The 25,230-nt window shown below is 38.0% G+C and overlaps 1 protein-coding gene across 4 annotated transcripts in view; it reads right to left on the bottom strand.

The window, feature by feature from the left end:
- The window catches only part of SEPSECS (Sep (O-phosphoserine) tRNA:Sec (selenocysteine) tRNA synthase), a 54,803-nt gene extending 30,055 nt beyond the window's left edge, over positions 1-24,748 (bottom strand). Inside the window, exons 1-8 of one of the 4 annotated variants that reach the window (XM_043438503.1) lie at positions 24,486-24,748; positions 22,966-23,120; positions 21,095-21,213; positions 20,621-20,779; positions 18,026-18,179; positions 13,853-13,955; positions 4,161-4,290; positions 3,944-4,035 (exon numbers count right to left, since the gene is read on the bottom strand). In XM_043438503.1, the coding sequence (XP_043294438.1) occupies positions 3,944-4,035; positions 4,161-4,290; positions 13,853-13,955; positions 18,026-18,179; positions 20,621-20,779; positions 21,095-21,213; positions 22,966-23,120; positions 24,486-24,737 (1,164 nt within the window). In that variant the 5' untranslated portion in view covers positions 24,738-24,748. Of the gene's footprint in view, positions 1-3,943; positions 4,036-4,160; positions 4,291-13,852; positions 13,956-18,025; positions 18,180-20,620; positions 20,780-21,094; positions 21,214-22,965; positions 23,121-23,679; positions 24,236-24,485 lie in introns of those variants that run through there. The other 3 variants (XM_043438504.1, XM_043438505.1, XM_043438506.1) reach the window with 3 other exon arrangements.
- Between the last annotated feature and the right edge of the window lie 482 nt (positions 24,749-25,230).

Here is a 25,230-nt window from a genome sequence, read left to right as displayed (position 1 = left end):
GAGTGCAACTGTGCGATAGTTTGAGCATTCTTTGGCATTGCCTTTCTTTGGGATTGGAATGAAAACTGACCTTTTCCAGTCCTGTGGCCACTGCTGAGTTTTCCAAATTTGCTGGCATACTGAATGCAGCACTTTCACAGCATTATCTTTTAGGATTGAAATAGCTCAACTGGAATTCCATCACCTCCACTAGCTTTGTTCGTAGTGATGCTTCCTAAGGCCCACTTGACTTCACACTCCAGGATGTCTGGCTCTAGGTGAGTGATCACACCATCGTGATTATCTGGGTCATGAAGATCTTTTTTGTATAGTTCTTCTGTGTATTCTTGCCACGTCTTCTTAATATCTTCTGTTTCTGTTAGGTCCATACCATTTCTGTCCTTTATTGAGCCCATCTTTGGATGAAATGTTCCCTTGGTATCTTGAATTTTCTTGAAAAGCTCTCTAATCTTTCCCATTCTATTGTTTTCCTCTATTTCTTTGCACTGATCGCTGAGGAAGGGTTTCTTTCTTTTTTTTACACAGATAATTAGGGTATTCTTTTTTTTTTTCCATTTATTTTTATTAGTTGGAGGCTAATTACTTTACAATATTGTAGTGGTTTTTGTCATACATTGACATGAATCAGCCATGGATTTACATGTATTACCCATCCTGATCCACCCCCCCAACCTCCCTCTCCACCCGATTGAGGAAGGGTTTCTTATCTCTCCTTGCTATTCTTTAGAACTCTGCATTCAAATGAGTATATCTTTGCTTTTTTCCTTTGCCTTTCACTTCTCTTCTTTTCACAGCTATGTGTAAGGCCTCCTCAGACAGCCATTTTGCTCTTTTTGCATTTCTTTTTCTTGGGGATGGTCTTGATCACTGTCTCCTGTACAAAGTCATGAACCTCCATCCATAGTTCATCAGGTACTCTGTCTATCAGATCTAGTCCCTTAAATCTGTTTCTCGCTTCCACTGTATAATTGTAAGGGATTTGATTTAGGTCATACCTGAATGGTCTAGTGGTTTTCCCTACTTTCTTCAATTTAAATCTGAATTTGGCAACAAGGAGATCATGATCTGAGCCACAGTCAGCTCCTGGTCTTCTGCCCTAATTTCAGGTACTGGTTCTTTGCCTGAAATACTCTTCTCTATCATACATTTGAGGAAGTATACTCCCTCAAACTTCTTCAAGTCAACTCAGAAGTCATGTTCTCAATGAGGCCTGCACTAACCACTGTATTTTAAAAATCAGTTCTCACCATCTCCCCCCTCACATCAACCCTAACCCCCCTTATTTTACCCTGTTCTTCTTTTCCACAGTGCTTTCACCTTTATAATTTATGTATTAAACAAACTTTGTAATTTATATTTTATGTTATTTGTTCATTGCTGGTATCCTTCATACAAAATGTAAGCTCCACCAGAGCAGGTATCTTATTGGTTACTATATCAATAGTATCGGAGAAGGCAATGGCACCCACTCCAGTACTCTTGCCTGAAAAATCCCATGGACGGAGGAGCCTGGTGGGCTGCAGTCCGTGGGGTCGCAAGGAGTCGGGCACGACAAAGCGACTTCACTTTCACTTTTCATTTTCATGCATTGGAGAAGGAACTGGCAACCCGCTCCAGTGTTCTTGCCTGGAGAATCCCAGGGACGGGGGAGCCTGGTGGGCTGCCATCTATGGGGTTGCACAGAGTTGGACACGACTGAAGCGACTTAGCAGCAGCAGCATATCAATATTACAGGCTTGACACATAATATATACTCAACATATACTTAGTAAATTAATTACTCAATGAAACTTATCCTACAATCAAAGTTCTCTACTATTTATTTCTGTTTCATAGAAACACTGGTCCATACTTTAAACCATGCTATTTTAAATGAACTTGTCAGTGTTCAGATTGGGGGAGGGGGTGGGTCAAGATGGCTTAACAGGGGTAGAAATGGATATGAGATACCATGGAATTGAAGAGATCATCTTAAAAATTTCAAACTCAAAAAATGCTTGATATAAACTACCCGTATGACTTGTGCTAGATTACTAAATTATAGGCCAATTCCCATGATTATAACACCCAAGGCTCAGAAAGCAGCTATTTCATTTTAAGAAATATTCTATAATCTTTTAGAACTAGAAGTGGCCTGAGATATCAATTGTTTCTTTCACAAACAAGGAAATAAAATTTGTGAGTTCAAGTACCATAGTGAAACAACTAGGGACAGGAGAGCTAAGACTCACCGGTGTCTGATACAACTAAACTTTCACATAAACAGGTGATGGTTTTCCTCAGTCAACAGTCTCCATCTGTCCTACAGGGAAGGAGCCTTGAAAGATTCTGCTGAGGTTTTCTCTCTCTACAACAAGATGATTATTTCTCGGAGTTCATTAAACTGGAGTTTTAGTCTAATCATCATTTTCAGGTCTATTGAGGCATAATTTACACAGAGTAAAATTTCAGGTGTCCCCTTCTGTGAATTTTGACAAACATACAGTCATGGAACTACTCCCATTATCAAGATACAAAACATTTCACTATCATTAATAATCCCCTCCCCAACCCAGGCCTCTAGCATCCACTGATCTCTTTTCTCTCCTGATATCTTTTTGCCTTTTACAGGATGGCATGTAAATAAAACCATACAATATGTAGCCTTTCAAGTCTGGCTTATTTCATTTAGCATAATGCATTTGAGAGTTATTATGCTGCTGCATATATCAGTAGTTGGTTCCTTTTTATTGCAGAGTATGTATGTACCAGTTTGTTTATACCCCAGATGATGGACATTTGAGTTACTTTCAGGTTTTGGCAATTATGAATAAAATCACCATGAACATTCACATGTAAGTTTTTGTACACATACAAATTTTCATTTCTCTTGAACAAATAGCTAAGAGTGGGACAGCTAGTTTTTGTGATAAGTATAAAAGAAACTGCCAAAGTGTTATCAAAGTTGCTGATTAGTTTTTTCTATTAGTTTTTGTTTTTTATATTAGTGATATCTCACTTTAATTTGTATTCCCCTAAAGACTGAGGTTGACCATCTTTTCCTATATCATGTAAATCATAAGAGATGTCCTAACAATAAAAAGTAAGCAATTATTTTCCTATGGGTTGAATTAGTGGGAAGAAAGGGACTAGGGTAAAACAGGGCACAGAAAGTTTTAAATTTCTGTTAGATATTCATAAGGCTGTTTGTTGAGAGGATCTATCAGATGATATACATGAAAATATTTTAAAATATGTAAATTAATATTACAAATCTTACGGACTGTAACTGGTACTAAGTATTAGAAAGTTATAGATACAAAAACGATATCAGGAACCTCTAGCCCTCCCAGATAGGAGACAAATAAAACATCTTAATCTGACCTACCCTAGCAATACTCTCTGACTACAATTTTGAAGCTGCCCTGAATTAAGCTAGCTTTTAGTGTTGAAGACAAAGTCCAGTTTTCAAGCACAAATGTCACTTTTCACAATCAACATAATCAATGAGTTCAGCATTCCAATAACGGCAAGGGATGGATTTATTACTTAGAAAGAGAAGCTGGCCAATTTCTGACCTGTATTTTTCCTCCTGCAAATGACATGTCACATCTAAACAAGTCTTCCGAAACTAAAAAGAAAAAACTTGTCCATCTGTCTTTTAAGAGCCTCTATTTACCTATAAGTGATAAATGAATTACATTTTACCAAAGTAATAGAATCCCTGATACAGGACTTCCTCAAAAAAAACAAACACAAAAACAAAATCACTTTTCCAAGATTCCTCAGGATGTCTGAATAGATGGGATAACAATGATTAATTGAAAATCAAATCAAAGTCAATCCCCCAGGACTGTGCTAGGTATCTATATCCCAAAGTGATAAACCAATAGAAAGACACACCAATACTGTGGGGTACTGTTTTAGTCAAGGATATTATTTTATACCTACAGGGAAAGCTTACCTTTCTTTCTTTTAATAGCTTCTTGTAGCCATTTGATCCAAGTGATAATAAAGTAATAAGGACATCTAAAGAAGGTGAAGCTGAAGCTCTTCCTGAAATAAGGATGATATGTTACATTAGGGAGAAAAAGCTTTGTAAAGTAACATTTATTACAGTAGCCTATATACAAATGGGTTTTTATTAGTTACTTTTTTTGAAGACCAACTGATTTATTTACCTGGATACATCTTGCTGATTTCCTGAATGAAGGAATCATTAAAGCCAGCAATTATAGCACCACCTACTGGAACCATAAAATTTTTGTCCAAGCTCTGAACAAAAGCATCTATTCTACCAACACGAGCTCCCTAGAACAGAATAACATGCAATATTACATTATTAGTTTCCAGAAGAAAGGACAGCAACTGCTATTAATAAATGTCACTAAAACAATGCACAGAAATAAAAACACAGATCAAATATTTTTGTTTTCTTTGTATAAACACCAGTAAAATATTTTTAAGTATTAAACGGAGTTTTTAAATGCTGCTTCTTATAACTGGAGGGCTTCCCTCATAGCTCAGTTGATAAAGAATCTGCCTGCAATGCAGGAGACCCCAGTTCAATTCCTGGGTCAGGAAGATCCCCTGGAGAAGGGATAGGCTACCCACACCAGTATTCTTGGGCTTCCCTTGTGGCTCAGGTGGTAAAGAATCCGCCTGCAATGCGGGAGACCTGGGTTTGATCCCTAGGTTGGGAAGATCCCCTGGAGAAGGGAAAGGCTACCCACTCCAGTATCCTGGCCTAGAGAATTCCATGGACTGTATAGTCCATGGGGTCACAAAGAGTTGGACACCACTGAGTGACCTTCACTTCACTTTCACTTATTGTAACTGGAGGACTTCCCTGGAGGCTCAGACAGTAAGGAATCCACCTGCAATGCAGGAGACCTGGGTTTGATCCTTGCATCAGGAAGAACTGCTGGAGAAGGGAAAGGCACATCCACTCCAGTATTCTTGCCTGGAGAATTCCATGGACAGAGGAGCCTGCAGGCTACAGTCCACTGGGTCCCACAGAGTCTGACACGACAGAGCAACTAACGTAACGCTTTATAAGTGGAAGAGCACTGTATAGTTACAAGCTGCTTTCACACATAAATCATTTAATCTTCACAGCAGCTTGTGAGAAAGGCAGGGGGTTTCAGCATCAGTTCAGGTGGGCATTATTACTGAAATAGAACTTTTCATCTTAAAATTGGGTAAGAGAGAATGCATTCCTCTCATACCTTTCGTATGATCTTCTATTTGACAATAAGTGTCAACAGTGAGTCCAACAACTATTAAGTAATTTTAAACACCCTCTGTAAAGTCAAGAGTGGCAACTCTAACCTGATGGACTGGAACCAGCCACACAGTTATAAGTTATACGTCAAGTGCCTCCCTCTGCTGCTTGGATAATCCACTACCTGTGTGACCACTTTAAGCATGATAGCTCAGTTGGTAAACAAACTACCTGCAATGCAGGAGACCCCGGTTCTATTATTGGGTCGGGAAGATTCGCTCAAGAAGGGACAGACTACCCACTCCATTATTCTTGGGCTTCCCTTGTGGCTCAGCTGGTAAAGAACCCGCTTGTAATGTGGGAGACCTGGGCTCAATCCCTGGGTTGGGAAGATACCCTGGAGAAGGCAAAAGGTACCAACTCCAATATTCTGGCCTGGAGAATTCCATGGACTGTATAGTCCAGGGGGTTGCAAAGAGTCGGACACGACTGAGCGACTTTCACTTTCTGCTCCTACCACCACTTGGATAACAACAGAGAAAAGAAAGATTTTATTTTTAGTATCAACTAATGGAATTTTGGGGGGGTATACTATTGCCAATATTTCTACATAACTTCTGTTTCCTAATATCATAATCTTAGATGATCCTATTCCATTGCAAATGAACTTCAAGTGAAAATTTCATATTCTGGTGAAAAATGGAATACTTGCTAGAAATGTAAAACTAAGTTCTAGTCCCATGCAACACAGTTCATGACCTTCTGCCTAATGTGTTTCAATTTTCTCCTCTTAAAAACTGAGATACTATCTAAATTTCAGCTAAGATAGTTTTTCTTTTTTATCTGTAGCCACAGATTTTCAATCTGTATTCACAATCTACATTCCTATTAGTATTGTAACCACATTTGACCTTCATCTTCCCACTTTATATCCACATCCATATCTCAGGGAGGGTAGAAGGAGCAGATAGGGAGCCTAATCTGAGAGACCAGATTCAGGCAATAGAGAGAAGCCGCAAAAGCAGAAAAAGGGCACAGACCACTCTGGAGGCTATCGTGTGATTGTTTCAATCATAACCTTCCCAATCATTCTCCTTTCTAATTTCCTCATAAACTATGATCAGAGAAAATCTCATCTTACCACAGGAAAACAGAGAGAAGCATACAAGACTAACTGAATAAAAACTGAAAACCATGCAAAGCCACTGAATAAACAACTGAAAACTATGCCAAGTAGTAGCACATAAAAATAAAGTGGAACAGAGTTACCTCTTCATCAACTTTTAAGTACTGCCCAAGATGTCCCAAGAGAAATCTGAACCTAAACTGGGAGCAGGAGTACTAAGAGGGTAATCAGTCCACAAGACTTGGCTAGAATCCCTTCATTACTAAAACACAGAAGCACTCAAAGGGCAGCAAACTCTGTGGCAGGAAAACAAACAGGCTAGGAATGGTGTATAGATCTTGTTCTCCACACTAAGGTCTGAGGCTATTATTGAGGAGGAAAGAAAAACACTACAAGGCTAGAAGGGCTTAAACAGAACAGGAAACACAGGAGCACGTCCTATGAAGTAAACAGTGGCCATTTATCAGTTCATTCACTTACTCATTTATTCAGAGGACGAATATTGGGGCATCTATCACCTATTACCATACACTGCTCCAGGTCCTGGACACAGCAGCAGTGAATAAAACAGATGACTGCTCATACAACAATTAAGGCTCGAATTTATGGAGAACTTACTATGCATCAGGCACTGTTCTAAGCACTCTACATTCTTAACTCATTTAACCCTTGCAATACCCCTCTGGGAAGATGTCACAATAATAGCTATTTTACAGATGAGAAAACTAAGGCACAAAGAAATTGAACTGATGTGCCCAAGGTCAGAAATGTAGTGAATAGCACAGAAGTTAGAGCGTCTCACTGAAAGTCACCAGGGGCTTCCCAGGTAGCTCAGTGGTAAAGAATCACCTGCTAATGCAGGAGTCACAGGAGACGTGGGTTTGATCCCTGGATCAGGAAGATCCCCTGGAGAGGAAATGGCAACCCATTCCAGTATTCTTACCTGGAGAACCCCATGGAGAGAGGAGCCTGGTGGGCTACAGTCCATGGGGTCGCAGAGTAAGACTCGATTGAGCAACTGAGCACACATGTACTCACTCAAAGTCACCCTGCCAAAAACCTAGGTAAGTGCGATGAAGAAATCATGTTTCAAGAATTAAATAGTATCCTACAGCATTTTCATCTTTCCAGAAACTCACACCAAAAGTATTGGAGGCCCTGAATCCTCATTTCCTCACATCTGATTCATCAGCATACCCTATAAGATCGACTCTCAAAATACATCTGAATCGAACTGTTCCTTAACACCTTAACAGCTACCACCCTGGCCTAGGCCACCAATACATCTCACATGGGCAGCTGCAACAACCTTCCATACTTGTCTTCCTACAGGCCATTTCCCACAGTGCAACAGTGGGAAAAACAGTGGTTTAAAAAAGTAAGTCACAGGCTAGTCTCCTGCTCAAAACCTTCCACTGGCTGATGATCATACCAGAAATAAAATCTCAAATCTTTACCACACCTCAAAATCTCTTTACCCTCACTGCTCCCCTTATTTGCCCTGGTCCAGCTATGCTAGCCTCCTTGCTCTTCCTCAGCCATTCCCAGCATACCCTGGCCTCAGTGTCTTGGTACTTACTGTTACTTTCTGCTTGGAATCTCTCCAGAGTACCACCCAACTCACTCTTTCATATCACTCAGGGCTCTGCTCAAATGTTACTTCTCAGAGAGGACTTCCTGGATCCCTCCATCTGACACCTCTCCCCTCAAACGCTAGAGCATTTATGAAGACCTGTCATCCTTATTGCTTACTGTCTGCTTCCATTCCATGAGGATGAAGATTGTTACATTTACTACTGCATCCTCAGCACGTTCCCTGGTGCCTGGCACATCTGTGGGAACCCTGCAAATATGTGTTGAATGAATTGACAGGTCTATGAATAAGTAGTATAACACCTACTTCTCTCAAATTCTCAATGAACACACTCACTGCTTCCCACACTTTGGGAGCTTAGCAATCCATTCTAACTCTAAAATTTAAATTAATTCTACGCAATTTTGTGACTCTACTACAACCCTATCTAGTAATGTGTCCTCACACCCATATTCTATGAGACTCCTAAGTTAGTCAGTTTAATATATATCAGAACTATATGTTTTGCAAAGTTAATTTCCTGGGGACCATATATGCATATCAGAATGCATGGTATGCTCAGCATTAAGTCATTTTGGGGTACTGCCCTTAAAAAAAAAAAGAATTCGGAAACATTTTAGTTATACCTCTTTCTTCCCTGACTGTTTGATTACTGCAATACTATCTCCTCAAGAAAGTTTTGCAGTTTTAGTACTTTGTTTTATAGAGGAAAATAAGGGCTTTGGAGTCACATAGAATTAGATGGGCCATTTTGCAGCTTGGCACCTTAAGCAAGTCACTTAATATCTCTGAGTATGTTTCTTCATTTGCAGAACAGAAACAATAAGAAGTATACCTTAAACTGTTAGGATTAATTTAATAAACTTTAAAAGTCTAGCTGGATGCCTGACACATGGTCTGTACTGAGTAAATGGCATGTATAATGAATAAAAACTACTGAAATAAAGTTAATTTAAATTTTTTAGAACGTCATGAAACAACTAGCACCAATAAGACCCAAATATTTATTTGGTTGAAAGCAACAGGGACACCGCCTCTTTTTTTAAGGGTCAATGTTCATGCACGGTTTTTTGTTTTTTTAAAGAACTATCAGTTCTAGAAGGTAACACAGTATCTGCAACAATACAACAGCTACCTCATAAAAATTCATTCACCATCTTATAATGTTATTTTCTGGCTAAAATTTTAGTAAAACCACCTCACAAATGAAGAGAAGTGATGACAAAGTAGTCTATTTGTGATGTATAACCTCATGGGAAGCTTTCGCAGTCTTAATTTCTTCAATTACACCATCAAATTTTCTAGTATTCAAAAATATATCATGAGCATTGCTGGGTTAAGTATGTAACATCTGGATAAATGTTAAGGAACCATTAAACTGATTATTATGAAAACTTCATAGGCATGTGGAGAGTATAGAAACACAAAGTTAATATTTGAATTTAAAAATTAAATATTTTTACTAAATTTGAAAATGTTAATACTAAGTATACATAATAACTAAAACCACATATGTATTTAGAAAGAGAAAGAAAAGGGATACAGAAACTACCAAGGGTAACTGTTAGGGTAACAGGTTTATAAGTGATCTTCTACTACTTCCTCATTTTTCTAAACTTTTAGGAATGCTGGTATATTTAACTTTTAAAAGAACTGAGGCTGCTAAAGATTAAAGAGGGAGAGAGAGGAAAAGGGGGAAAGGGAGACGGAATAAAAATGAATCATTGAAATGAGATTTTTTTCAAGAGTTCCTCTGCCACTATTCAAATTAGATATAATCTAATCTAAAATTGTGATGAAGGCTTAAAAAGTTAAGGAGTTATGGAAAAGGATATCAAGGAAACAGTAAATGATTTTCTGCAAAGGTTTTAAAAAACCTGGCATACCACTCCACCTCTGGACCTCTTCTGTTATGCAAGCTAATCTATTTCTTTATTGATTAAGCTAATTTGGGTTGGATTTCTGTTACCTGCAGTCAATTACATCTTAACTGGTACAACCTTTGAGTAAAGAAATTAAGAAAATCGGCTAATATTATCATATAAACCATATTTATATCAGAGATAATACTAGTACACTCAAAAGAATAAAAAAGAAAACAAAAAATTTATGAGATAGGACCTACAGAACTAAGAAGCATTCACCACCATGTGGGAGAAGACCACAGATAATCTGTGAGCAACTCTTTTTCTTTTTTCCCAATTATTTTTATTAGTTGGAAGCTAATTACTTTACAATATTGTAGTGGTTTTTGCCATACATTGACATGAATCAGCCATGGTTGTACATGTATTCCCCATCCTGAACCCCCCTCCCACCTCCCTCCCCATCCCATCCCTCTGGGTCTTCCCAGTGCACCAGCCCCGAGCACTTGTCTCATGCATCCAGCCTGGACTGGCGATCTGTTTCACACTTGATAATATACATGTTTTGATGCTGTTCTCTCAGATCATCCCACCCTCACCTTCTCCCATATAGTCCAAAAGTCTGTTCTATACATCTGTGTCTCGTTTTCTGTCTTGCATATAGGGTTATCGTTACCATCTTTCTAAATTCCACATATATGCGTTAGTATACTGTATTGGTGTTTTTCTTTCTGGCTTACTTCACTCTGTATAATGGGCTCCAGTTTTATCCACCTCATTAGAACTGATTCAAATGAATTCTTTTTAACGGCTGAGTAATATTCTATTGTGTATATGTACCACAACTTTCTTATCCATTCATCTGCTGATGGGCATCTAGGTTGCTTCCATGTCCTGGCTATTATAAACAGTGCTGTGAGCAACTCTTAACCACATAACACAAATTACATGTGTGTCAAAACTGAGTACTTGATTTACATCATTATGCACACAAATCATAAAACTCATATCATACCTAAATAATATCTATTGACATACTAATATAGCATGAATAGTCACTGCAAGTAAATATAATTCAATTTGGAGTAAGCAATTATTGAGTGTCAATTATGTACCAGGTTCTATCCCAAGTATTGAGGACATACCAGTGAACAAAGTCCTTCCCCTAAAAGAAAACATCCTTTTCCTATCTGCCATCTCCACAGTTATATGCTAGAATAAATATTCAACATTTTATGAATACTATAATCAAGTACATTAGGAAAATGAGAACGTTGGTAATGGAACATTTTGAGAAAGTTAAATAAAATAAGCTACTCAATTTTTTTTTTCTTTCAAGAAAAACAGATTTTTTAAATTTTAAATTGAGGTATAGTTGCTCTAAAATGTTGTGTTCAGTTCAGTTCAGTCACTCAGTCATGTCCAACCCTTTGCGACCCATGGACTGCAGCAGGCCAGGCTTCCCTGTCCATCATCAACTCCCAGGGCCTACTCAAACTCATGTCCATTGAATCGGTGATGCCATCCAACCATCTGACCCTCTGTCATTCCCTTCTCCCTCCTTCAATCTTTCCCAGCATCAGAGTCTTTTCAAATGAGTCAGGTCTTCACATCAGGTGGCCAAAGTATTGGAGTTTCAGACTCAACATCAGTTCCTCCAGTGAATATTCAGGACTGATTTCCTTTAGGATGGACTGGTTGGATCTCCTTGCAGTCCAAGGGACTCTCAAGAGTCTTCTCCAACACCACAGTTCAAAAGCATCAGTTCTTTGGCACTCAGCTTTCTTTATAGTCCAATTCTCACAACCATACATGACTCCTGGAAAAACCATAGCTTTGACTAGATGGACCTTTGTTGGCAAAGTAATGTCTCTGCTTTTGAAAATGCTGTTTAGGTTGGTCATAACTTTTCTTCCAAGGAGTAAACGTCTTTTAATTTCATGGCTGCAGTAACCATCTGCAGTTGATTTTGGAGACCACAAAAATAAAGTCTGACACTGTTTCTACTGTTTCCCCATCTATTTCCCATGAAGTGATGGGACCACATGCCATGATCTTAGTTTTCTGAATGTTGAGCTTTAAGCCAACTCTTTCACTCTCCTCTTTCACTTTCATCAAGAGGCTCTTTAGTTCTTCTTCACTTTTTGACATAAGGGTGGTGTCATCTGCATATCTGAGGTTATTGATATTTCTCCCGGCAATCTTGACTCCAGCTTGTGCTTCATCCAGCCCAGCGTTTCTCAAGATGTACTCTGCATATAAGTTAAATAAGCAGGGTGACAACATACAGCCTTGATATATACTCCTTTTCTTATTTGGAACCAGTCTGTCCTTTCATGTTCAGTTCTAACTGTTGCTTCCTGACCTGCATACAGATTTCTCAGGAGGCAGGTCAAGTGGTCTGATATTCCCATCTCTTGAAGAATTTCCCACAGTTTGCTGTGATCCACACAGTCAAAGGCTTTGGCATAGTCAGTAAAGCAGAAATAGATGTTTTTCTGGAACTCTCTTGCTTTTTTGATGATCCAGCAGATGTTGGTAATTTGATCTCTAGTTCCTCTGCCTTTCCTAAAACCAGTTTGAACACCTGAAAGTTCACTGTTCACATACTGTTGAAGTCTGGCTTGGAAAATTTTGAGCATTACTTCACTAGCGTGTTGAGATGAGTGCAACTGTGCAGTAGTTTCAGCATTCTTTGACATTGCCTTTCTTTGGGACTGGAATGAAAACTGACCTTTTCCAGTCCTGTGGCCACTGCTGAGATTTCCAAATTTGCTGGCATATTGAGTGCGCCACTTTCACAGCACCATCTTTTAGGATTTGAAATAGCTCAACTGGAATTCCACCACCTCCACTAGCTTTGTTCGTAGTGATGCTTCCTAAGGCCCACTTGACTTCACACTCCAGGATGTCTGGCTCTAGGTGAGTGATCACACCATCGTTATTATCTGGGTCATGATCTTTTTTGTATAGTTCTGTGTATTCTTGCCACCTCTTCTTAATATCTTCTGTTTCTGTTAGGTCCATACCATTTCTGTCCTTTATCGAACCCATCTTTGCACGAAATGTTCCCTTGGTATCCCGAATTTTCTTGAAGGGATCTCTAGTCTTTCCCATTCTATTGTTTTCCTCTATTTCTTTGCATTGATTGCTGAGGAAGGCTTTCTTATCTCTCCTTGCTGTTCTTTCAACTCTGCATTCAAATGGACATATCTTTGCTTTTCTCCTTTGCCTTTCACTTCTCTTCTTTTCACAGCTATTTGTAAGGCCTCCTCAGACAACCGTTTTGTCTTTTTGAATTTCCTTTGCTCGGGGATGGTCTTGATTCCTGGTCCTGTACAATGTCATGAACCTACGTCCACAGTTCTTCAGGCACTCTATCAGATTTAATCCCTTGAATTTATTTGTCACTTCCACTGTATAATCGTTAAGGGATCTGATTTAGGTCATACCTCAATGGTCTAGTGGTTTTCCCTACTTTCTTCAATTTAAGTCTGAATTTTGCAATAAGGAGTTACATAATCTGAGTCTCGGTCAGCTCCCAGTCTTGTTTTTGCTGACTGTATAGAACTTCTCCATCTTTGACTGCAAAGAATATAATCAGTCTGATTCTGGTGTTGACCATCTGGTGGTGTCCGATGTTGTGTAAGTTTCTGCTGTACAGTGAAGTGAACTGGCTACATACAGCCCCTCCCTCTTGGGCCTCCCTCCCACCACCCACCTTGGGTAGGATGAACTGGGAGACCAGGACGGATAAATACACACTACCAACTACCATGTGTAAAGTAGACAGCTACTGGGAACCTGCTCTATAGCAAAGGGAGCTCAGCTCGGTGCTCTGTGGTGAAATATTTTTACACCCATTCTGACCACAGCTGTAGTCCAATGCCACTAGCAAAGAATAATGACTTTCACTAGTGACTACTGGAGGCAAATTCCTAATGCTCCATAAAAACGAAGATGCTAAACTGTCTTTCTATATTAGGTTGTAAGAAAAACAAAGTAATAATCCCAAATATGTTAAAATCCATTTTTTCTTGACGTATCTTTTGAAGCTCTCTTACCTGCTGAATGAGGTGCATGCACTTTGAAGATTGCACTCCATAGGCATTGTTGACTATATGTGGAATGCCGTACTTAGCACATATCACAGCCAGTTCTTCTAACCTATAAACATATTCAATAGAAAGTTGTATTCATACTCTGCCTTAATAAACTACAAGAAAACTTTTAAAATTTAAGTTATCCATATGGCAATCCACTCCAGTATTCTTCCCTAGGAAATCCCATGGACAGAGGAGCCTGGTGAGCTATAGTTCATGGGGTCACAAAAGAGTCGGACACAACTTAGCAACTAAACAGCAAAAAAGTATACTAGGGAAAAAAATGACAAACTGATATTTTTACAGCAGTATTTCAGCATATACTTTGGCACCTTTGAAATACATAGTAGGTACTTAGAGATAAGCCTGGAAAAGCTTTTAAATTAATGTTACCAATAAAAATAAGAAAACAAGTGTTTAGAAAAGTCTATATAGATGGTAGCTTTTAAATCACTTGAAAAATTTCTATATAAAAAGCAATAAGCAAAAAAAAAAAAGCAAGAAGCAGATTATTTATAAAGTTCTTACAAGGTAGGTATGCTCATTTTTAAATGCTTTCAATTGCTTATCATTCCAAAGCTAATATCTGCAAAATAATTAGCATATCTTGAAATCCTAAGAAGTCTCTATGAAGCATCTCATAAAGTAAAAAATACATTTTCAAATAGACTTTAATGTATTAAAAAATACAGAACATTAAACTACTTAAGTGCCAAAATAACGTTTTCCAACAACTTGGATACTAAAGAATCTTTTAAATAGCTGCTGGTTTAAAATTCACTCTTACTTTTTCATTTGACACTTCTCATATTAAGACAATCTGAGAGTCTAACTTTATGCAAAGTAAAGTAATAAATTTCAATTAGAGTGTAATAAATGATGCTCTTTTGTAAAACTAAATACTATTTGTGACTGAGGTCATCTCTAACAGAAATGTCTTCATGCTCTGAAGCTGAAACAAAATCCTGTGGCTTGATAAAAATTATTTAAAAATGCTCTCTACAATATAAAAATTTGAAGCATGTTAAAAGAATAAAAATTCTTTCCCACAAAAATGTATTACAAGTATATAATAGCTTAATTATCTATTTATCCATAGCACATTTTCCTTTTACAGTAGATGTACATTAATATGTTTTTAAACTACAAATATAAATAAATTATTCAACTGTTAGAAGTTTTCAATTTACTTCCTTAAAGTTTTGTTTTATGAATTAAAATCTCATTTTATCACTCATTTTCATAAACCTCACAAATCAAGGCAGAAAACGAATCAGACGTTTTTAACAAAAATAGACCTCTGGAATACACACAAGTATTTTCTTCATAAAAGACACTTTCACATGTTTGTTTTCTAATGAAAGTATTTCTTAATAATGGAACAAACTTCTTTGAGAATAAAGCATCATAATAACAAAGTACTTAAAAAAAAATAACTTGTGAGCAGTTTTAAATATTCTGAATTGCTCAAATTGCTAATATTTACAATGTGTATTAAGAAGGCAAGGAGAAATGAAAAAAATATTTTCCATGTGAATCAGATTGTATTCTAACTTAGAATCTAATTTATCAATTTAAGAAATGATACTTTTAAAAAACATTTTGATTTTGCCCCACAATACTCTGTCTAATTAATAAAGACAATATATCCATTCAAATTAAGACTATAAAGGAATTAAACTTAATGTAAAGAAATCAAAATGTAGTTTTAAATTTAATAAATCAGAAATTCAAACATTTTACTAATAACTGAGCATCATCATTTCCCTAAAATTCACGCTAATCAGGAACATTCATTATACAACACCACTAAACAGTAGTATTTAACATGAGAATAAACATGAGAATTCTGACTGAAAAAAAAACCCTGATTTTCTGTAAAGGATAATACACACAAAATGTACTTATCCTATACCAGGCAATAAAGTTATTCAAAATGATACAGATGGCCAATAGGCACATGAAAAGATGCTCAACATCGCTAATTATTATAGAGCTGCAAATCAAAACTTCAATGAGGTTATCACCTCACACTACTCAGAATGGCCATCATTAAAAAAATCTACAAATAATAAGTGCTGGAGAGGGTGTGGAGAAAAGGAAACCCTGCTACATTGTTTGCAGGAATGTAAACTGATGCAGCCACTATGGAAAAAGAGTATGGAGATTCCTTAAAAAAACTAAAAATAGAGTTGCCAGAGGATCCAGCCTTCCCACTTCTGGACATACATGCACACAAAATTTTTAATTCAAACAAATACCTGCATCCCTATATTCACAACGAGGGCCTCCCCAGGTGGCGCTAGTGGTAAAGAATCTGCCTGCCAATGCAGGAGACACAGGTTTCGTGTCTGAGGTGGGAAGATCCCCTGGAGTGGGAAATGACACCCATCCAGTATTCTTGCCTGGATAATCCCACGGACAGAGGAGCCTGGCAGACTATAGTCCATGGGGCCACAAAGATTCAGACATGACTGAGTGACTGAGCTATATTCATAATGGCACTATTTACAATAGCCAAAACATGGAAGCAACTTGAATGTCTACCTATAGGTGAATGGATAAAGGTGTGGCCTATACAGACCATGGAATACTACTCAGCCATAAAAAAGAACAAAATAATGCCAATTGCAGCAACATAGACTGACCTAGAGATTACCATACTAAGTGAAGCAAGTCAGAGAAAGAAAATTACAATTATGATACCTCTTATATGCAGAATTTAAAATATGATACAAATGAACAAACTCACAAAACAGAAACAGACTCATAGACACAGAGAACAAACTTATGATTACCAAAAGGGAAACCGGGTGGGGGAAACATAAATTAGGTTATTTGGGATCAGCAGATACAAACTACTATATGTAAAATAGATAAACCACAAGGTCATACTGTAAAGCACAGGGAGCTATATTCAATATCCTTTAATAAACCCTAACGGAAAAGATATAAAACCAATATACATATTGTTTTTATATGTATGTGTATAACTGAATCACTTTTCTGTACACCAGAAACTAACACAACACTGCAAATCAACCATATGTCAATTAAAAAAAAAAGTCAAAATGAAAGAAAAACAAAAATATCCTCAAGGATAAATAATCTATAATAATACAAATATCCATATGCTGTTTTTAGAAATGTAATTTATTTCCATCACATTAAAATTTTTCTAGATAGCAAAAACATCAATGTAGAAAGAATAAAGATGTTTACTTAATATTTCAATACAAATTTAAAATGAATAAACAACTCAAGCATATGTAACATAATCTGAAAACAGAACTCAAGCTCATGAATGAAGCAAGTGTCTTAAAAAGTGTCTTAAAATCCGCTTATAAAGAAAGCTAACATGCATTCATTAATTACTGTCAAATCATGTGACTCCATGAACTAAAATCAAAGTATAACTTGATGCTATGAAAATTGTCCAAAGTCAATGTAGTTTTTATAAATTATTAGTACTTCTATTCAAAATGCTAAAATGAAACAAACAGTTGCTGTCAAAACTAGAAATATATATTACTATACCTAAGCCTACTACATTTTCAGAGCAAAAACTTGTGGCCATCCTTTAGTAAAGGAAACAGTTGCCATTTTTAAACATTTGCATTTTCTCAAAATGCAAGGATAATTATATACCTAACTGTATGTCTGGGTTAGTCTTCCAATTTAAAAAAGGAAAATCAAAGGACAATAAATAATCCTAAAATTTTCTATTTAAAATCTGTTATTATAATACTGATAGTTCCTATATATGAAAACTAACTGTAAGATCAAATAAGTGGAGATGGCAATAAAAACAAATATGCAAATCAAAAATTTAGCTTAGAAACTTCTATTAAATAATGACAAAAAAGATGCTAGATGTCCAGAAACATAAAGAAGAGCAAGAAAACAGAGATGCTCTGCATCTACTCAGGTGATAAAAAGGGTCTCCACTTGGTAGTAGTTGCTTTTCCTTCTTCTATATTGTATTTTTATTTTCTGAAGCCATTATGTTGTTTCTTCAACAGTTCATTCAAGTAGCATTAACTGCCAAATGTTACTTAGATATCTCTCAGAATTAGTATAAGTGCATTTTAAAGACTGATGAACAGTGAAAGACAATATTCACAAATCATTTACCTATCAGGCACCCTTGGAGCAAAACAGGACGTGGTAGAATGAACACACAGAATGTGATCAGGCCCAAGTTCCTGGACTTTAGCCTCCACTGCTTTCAGGTCTGTGCGCAGCTCGTCACCTTCTAAAATGTTCTCTATCACCACAGGCTCAAAACCTAACCAAGTCAACCAGAAACCAAAATGTTAGAATAAGGGGAGATCCTGGACTCTAGGAAGCAGTCCTGTTCTATACAGAACTCTTAAATATTTATTTTGGCCAATGGACCCTTCTCTAATATAAAGACCTGGCTTAATACTGGCAAGAGGCAAAGGCAGGTCAAAACAATGTGAAGGACAATTAGGATCACAAATCTATTTAATATTTTGATATGACAAGAAAGACTAATTCTGGGAAGAAAGGAAAACAAGTGTTGAATAGATGCCTAGGAAAGTAGCAACACAGTCACTGATGACAAGAGAGGTCACTGAGCCCTGTTCAATTTCAGTCCATCGAAAAGTAAATCTACTCAATCTCTGGCAACACAAGTTTTATTTTAAAGTTCATTTTATTTGAGAGATGAACAAAAATAATATAATTCAAGTACTGGAACAAATCACAATCATGCACTTAAATGTTTTATCTCTAAAGAAAAATAAAACACATTTTAGGAGACCCATCTCATAGCTTATAAGAGCCTTCTATAATTTAAATATAAAAATTGTTTTGCACGTAAAGTTATTATGTACTCACGTCTTAAGTCTTCCTAAATACCAGATCTAGCAGTAGGCTAGATTCATGGATTTAAAAGCTATAAGGGATTTAGAAACCATTTAAGTCAACTTCCTTATTTCAAAGATAAGGGAGCCAAAGTTTAGGAAGATTAAGTGGCTTCCCCAAGGTCACACAGCAATTTAAAGCAAAGTTAAGTGCAAGTAGTTTTCATTTCTGTTTTAGAATCCACAACAAGCTGTCTGCATTATAACTACAGAAATATAAAACTTCAGCCACTATAAAATCATTAATTCACATATGCTGGTCTATAGAAGTCTAGATTTCATATCTAAGCAGCTATTAAAACAAAACTTTACTTAAATCAATAACATCCTAAGGACAGCTAATTTTCCATTCTCAAATTCTCTAGATTCAATCCTATTTTTGCTTTCAAACAACTACAATCCAAGTTTGTGTTGTTTTTCTATGAATACAACCATCTTGCTTCATAACAACATAATATTGTTCAAATCATAACACCTTTTGGAAAAAGCTTCCGGTTTTTCAATATATCAATCTTTCCATAAGTTTGGTTATCAGATTTTTGGTTAATAGTTTGCAAATTAACAGACTTGACAGATTTATGCCACTTAAAAGTCTATTTCTGCTGTATGATCTTATTATGAATCCCTTTACCCGAGTTTCTTTAGAATTATTTATGTAGTTTAATTACAGTCCAGTACTGTTAATTTCATACAACAGACTGAGGTCATTCAAAAATAACTTTAAATTCTCAAATTCGACTTGACTCAATCAGGAAGCCAAATACTAAAATGCCAATTTAAAGTTTCTTTTCATCTATATTCAGTGATGTCTGTATTCTTGTACTTTGGTTCATGGTAATTATTTATGGGTATTCCACTCATGTACACACAACAAATATTCCTGAAGCACCTTGCATGCTCCAGGGATTATTGCCGGCACTTCATATGTCATCCCATTTAATCCTGAAAACAATCTTCTGAAGTAGGTAATCATATTCCCATTTTAAAGAATGGGGGCATACAATGCAGCACTTCCACTTCTTGAGTGTATACTGAAAAGAATTCACAGCAGGGACTCAAACAAGATATGTACACCCATGTTGTTAGCAGCATTATTCACCATAGCCAAAAGGTGGAAGCAACCTAAGTGTCCACCAGTAAATGAATGAATGAACAAACCCCGCCCCCCCCCCACACACACACACAATGGGAGTCTTAAAAGGAGGAGGAAATTCTGGCATATATTATAACATGGATGAACCTTAAAGATATTATGCTAAGTCAAATAAGCCAGTCACAAAGGACAAATAGTCTATAATTCCACCTATATGAAGGACAAATTCATAGAAAGTAGAATAGTGATTTCTGCAGACCTGGGGTGGAGGGGAGGGGAGAGTTATTGTTTAATAGGTAGAGTTTCAGTTAAAGCGGATGAAAAAGTTCCGTAAAGAGATGGTAGTGATGGTTCAAACATGATGAATGTACTTAGTATCAAGAAACTACATATTTAAAACTGGTTAAAATGATAAATTTTGTTATGTATGTTTCACCACAATTAAAAAAATGGAATAGGAACAGGTTTAGTTGGTAGCTCAGATGGTGAAGAGTCTGCCTGCAGTGCAGGAGATCCAGGTTCAATCCCTGGGTCAGGAAGATCCCCTGGAGAAGGAAACAGCAACCCACTCCAGTATTCTTGCCTGGAAAACCCCATGGATGGAGGAACCTGGCAGGCTACAGTCACAGAGACAGACACGGCTGAGTGACTTCACTTTTGTTTCTTTTTCACTTATTTGCCTCTATATAAAATATTTGAATTTTCTGTGATATTGAAGACAAATATGCTGCTTCTCTTTTTTTTTACCTGCAGTGATCATGGATTTAAAGCAAGACTTCTGGTCTATTCGCGGCCATATAATATACTTTGCCTTTGGTCTTCTGTGTCGCAATGTTAAGAAACACAGGGTTAGACTCATACCAGTTGCCATTGGAACTACAAAGCAGCTGGTCACTGTATAGACACCTACAAATAAGAACAAAAACAGAAATGAGTTATTCCATTGAAAAACTAGCATCCTTCTTAAAGAAATTATATACTTCTATCAAATAAAAAGAGTTATAGACTTAGTACTTCTTCTGTATGCCTGCTCAGGAAGCTCACTGCTAAATTCATCCTCCAGACTTGTGGCTCTTATTTTCCATCTTATTCTAAAGGTTTTACATATATCTTTTCAAAAGCCATTTATACTCCTTTTGGAAAGAAGCATTAATAAAAGAAATTAGGCAAAGGTTTGTGCGACTGGTCAGCCAAAAGTATTATGATTAGCACAGTACATACCAGCCATTTTGATGACGTCCAGGACCAAAGAATTGGTAATTTTGTTCAAAAGGCTAGAACCTGCAGCTTTGGGTTGCACAGCGGAAATATCACCTGATCGTCCAATTCCATGAATGAACCTAAGCAAAAAATGGGCCAACAGCTGGACAAAAATGTTCACTGTTAAGTAATCCACTGTATAAGTATACAAATACAAGTAACCAAACAAACACTATATTTGACTATTAATAATGTGGACATATCGAGTTAAATCAAAACAAACTCATCAATTATGCTGTGGTTGCTAGTCTTCAAAGATGGTCACTATCAATTCCGTTTCTCTCTATGCCCATATGCCACTGCCACACCAAGAGACGGAGTCTAATTCCTCTCAACTTGAATCTGGGCTGGCCTCAGTGGTTTGTTTGGTCTGGAAGAATCAAGCAGACACGATGGTGTGGAACGTCTGAGCTAGGTCATAACAAGTCTTAAAGCCTCTCTCTACCTGGCCTCTTGAAGGGTTTGCTCAAGGGGAGGCAGGGGAGAGGAAGAGAGGGTTTCTCTCTTCAAATCCAGCTGCCATGATGGTAGAAACCCAAGTCAAGCCACTTGGAGAGGCCATCTCAATTCCCAGCCATCTAAGTGACTGAACTTGGATGAACTGCCCAGTTGAACCTTCAGATGACTAAACTCTCAGCCGGACTATGTACGTGAGAGACTTGAAGCAATAATTACCTGCTAGGTCCAGGTGACCTATAGAACTGTGAGAGACAACAAGAAGTGACTGCTTTAAACCACTATTGTTTTGAGGTGGTTTGTTATACAGCCATGGAAAACCAGAATATATGCAATATTAAATTCTCTTCTTTCTTTCCATTTCCCTAATCAGAGCAGTGAGCTAAGTTCCAACAGAGACGAACTGATATTTCAAATATTGCCTTAAGTTTAGAAGAATTATATGCTCCTTGAAAATTAGTGTACAAACCATTGATTTTAAATTTGATTTATTTATCATTTATAGTTGCCTACATTAGAAACTCTGCACATAGGAATTATCACAGAACACTAGTATCATACTCCATTACCACTGCAACCTCAGGTACAAAGCTTTTTTTTAACATATATTATCAATGATGTTATCAGCTTATTTTTAACCATGAATTTTTCATCTAGGTCATACATTCATTATCATTAGCTTTGACAATAGCTTGGGCTGAAATAAAATTCTACTATCCCGAGGAAAATTTCATCATGATTTAAAATCATGGAAGACATGAGTTTTAAAGAGTTTACCTATATTTCAAGGAAAGGTTGGAGAACAGAGAAATGATCGTATTTTGAACCACTGACAACTAAATCGTTGTCAGAATTGATGGCATAATGTTTTCTGAAATAATACAAAAGAAAAAAGTGATTTAATAACCTGAAATTAAATATAATATACCTTTCCTACACCTACTGCAACAAAGCAGGATACTCATATAGGATTCAATTTAGATGTGAGTGAATGATGGAAAGTCCTATCCATATAACATTCTATAAAAAAAATCTGCAATGTTAGAAAAGAAACATGGAAAACTATAAACAACCCTAACACATTTTAAACTCTGATAACCAAATAGGTTTATTAGGTTAAACACTCTTAACACAACATACAGCCAGTATTTTTTAACAACCCAGACCTGACAGGATAACCACCACATACTATAACTTTTACCCTACTGTCTTAAAAACCACCTACTCAGATAAATCGTTTCCATCTCCCTGTTGAAGCTAGTTCACATGTCCATTTAAACACGAAGTAGGTTACAAACATTTTATAATTTTACTAATACTGCCACCATGGTTTTTAACAAAGAAAAAAGAAATGCTTTGTACTTAAAAAAACCTACCTGTAATGTCGCCGAGCAACTAATGCAGATGCCACCCTTCCTTCCCTTTCTCCCACACCACAGTTGCCCAGGAAATTGTTGCTGTCCATAATTGCAAGTTCATGTAAAAAGAGTTCAAGTGTACTTTCATCCCAACCATCCTCTGGACACTTGCCCTTAAAAAAGGAGGGGAAAAAAAGCTTATGACTATATTTAAAAAACCATCATTCCCTAGAACTCTATTCAATGAACTTTAAAACTTTTCCATGCACATTCTGCCATGCTCCTTGCTTTCTAAAATTCAGACATGAATTCAGCACTGTGAAGAAACCCTCAGGAGGCAAAATGTTTGTTACAATGCATTACAATTATCTACAGACTACAGATATGATGATAAATGCATACAATGAGATTTACTCAGGTTTAAAGCTACAAGAAAAGTAACTGAAGACAAATAAACCTTATCTTCAACTAGGATTTTTCAAACCAGGGTGTTAAAACTGGGGTTGCCAAACTGTACTGAGATTAAAATTCAGGATGCTGGCAAGAACTAGGAGACCTGTGAAGTTCCTTGGCAATACTTGCTTTGAGTTAGCATGTTGTTCAGTCACTAAGGGGTCCGACTCTTTTGAGATCCCCAAGGACTGCAGCACCCCAGGCTCCTCTGTCCTCGACTATCTTCTAGGATTTGCTCAAATTCCTGTCCATCCCGTGGGTTTTACCTAACCATCTCACCCTCTGCCGCCCCCTTCTCCTTTTGCCTTCACTCTTTCCCAGCTTCGCGGTCTTTTCCAATGAGCCGGCTCCTTGCATCAGGTGGCCAAAGCATAGGAGGTTCAGCATCAGTCCTTTCAATGAATATTCAGGGTTGATTTCCTTTAGGACTGACTGATTTTAAGTGCCTTGTTGTGTGTCGTCGTTAAGTCCTGTCTGATTCTTTGGGACCCCATGGACCGTAGCCCGCCAGGTTCCTTTCTCCATAGGATTCTCCAGGCAAGAAAATCGGGAGTGGGTCGCCATTTCCTTCCCCAGGTCTTCCCGACCCAGGAATGGAACCCACGTCTCCCGCATTGGCGGGCGGATTCTTGGCCACCGGGTAAGCCCTTACCAGTTAACAAACCTAAGTTTATGTAAACATCACGTGTTTCCTGGGAGTAGTGAAAGTTGGAAGAGGCGAACTTTGCCCTACCCGCAAACAAAAAACTAAATCATATGGTCCCTCCCCCTCGCTTCTCCAACCCGAAGTTAGGAAAAAAAAAAAAACAAAAAAAGCGGCTGGGGGGGCGGGGGAGCGGCTCAAAATCCCGAACACCTCGTATCGCCTAATGACGCTCTCCGGGTTTTGCTGCACTGGCGAAGCTGAGAAGGACCTGAGCGGTGCAAGCCGGCACAGGGCAATGCCAATCTGCGACAGGCTCTGGGGACAGGGTTCAGACAGCAAATACGAGCGGGTGAGGCTTGTCCTGGAACTAACAAGGTCGCTGGGCGGAGCCGGAGCCTGGGGGGCGCGGCGGTTGGGGAGGGACCCGAGAGCCCAGTACCTTCTCCAGAAGCAGCCGCATGAGGTGCTCGTGCGAGCGGCGGGCCTCACAGCCCTGCCGCACGTAAGCCGGCGACACCAGCCGCTCGCCCGCCGCGAAGAGCTCGCGGTTCATGTCCGTAGTGGCGACAGCTGTCGGAGACCGGAGAACAACTGACACACAACAAATATACCCCGGAACCAGGAGGCCACTCGCCTCCTGGACGGTACGGGAAGGCCTTGGGACAAAAAGCTCCGTCTCGCTCTCGCACATGCGCGAACCTCTCCTCATAGTGTGCCTGAGGGCGAAGCATCTGCGCATGCGCAAGGGTGTCCGGGCGCTTGGTAGGCTTCAACCAGTACAGAAAATTAGCCCTGCCCACGGACTTGAAGGAAAGCTTTGCACCTGAGAGGAGCGGCTGAGGAGAGTCAGGGCCAAGTGAGTGGCTTCCCTGAAGAAAAAATTTCCTACCTTACGCTGTATTCCAGTCCTGTTGAATGGTGGATATCTGAGTCTGCTCTTCAGCCTTACTCAGGCCATGTTTCTCAGATTCCAGACCCGCTCATCCCCTCCTTCATAGATCTCAACATTGACAAATGTCTGGAAACCCCGTTTGAAATAGCAGTGCCCCTACTCCTTTTCTCCTTTGCACCACAGAGATTTTGGCCATAACATTTATCACCCACCTCTTGATATGAGACGTTTTTTAGAAACACACACATAAACACACACACGTACATCCAAAAGAATGTAAACCCTCTAAAGG

The sequence above is a fragment of the Cervus canadensis genome, chromosome 19 (genome assembly GCF_019320065.1).
Source record: "Cervus canadensis isolate Bull #8, Minnesota chromosome 19, ASM1932006v1, whole genome shotgun sequence".
NCBI lineage: Eukaryota > Metazoa > Chordata > Mammalia > Artiodactyla > Cervidae > Cervus > Cervus canadensis.
The sequence above is the reverse complement of the archived record's forward strand: the minus strand, read 5'-3'. Positions and strand labels throughout refer to the sequence as shown.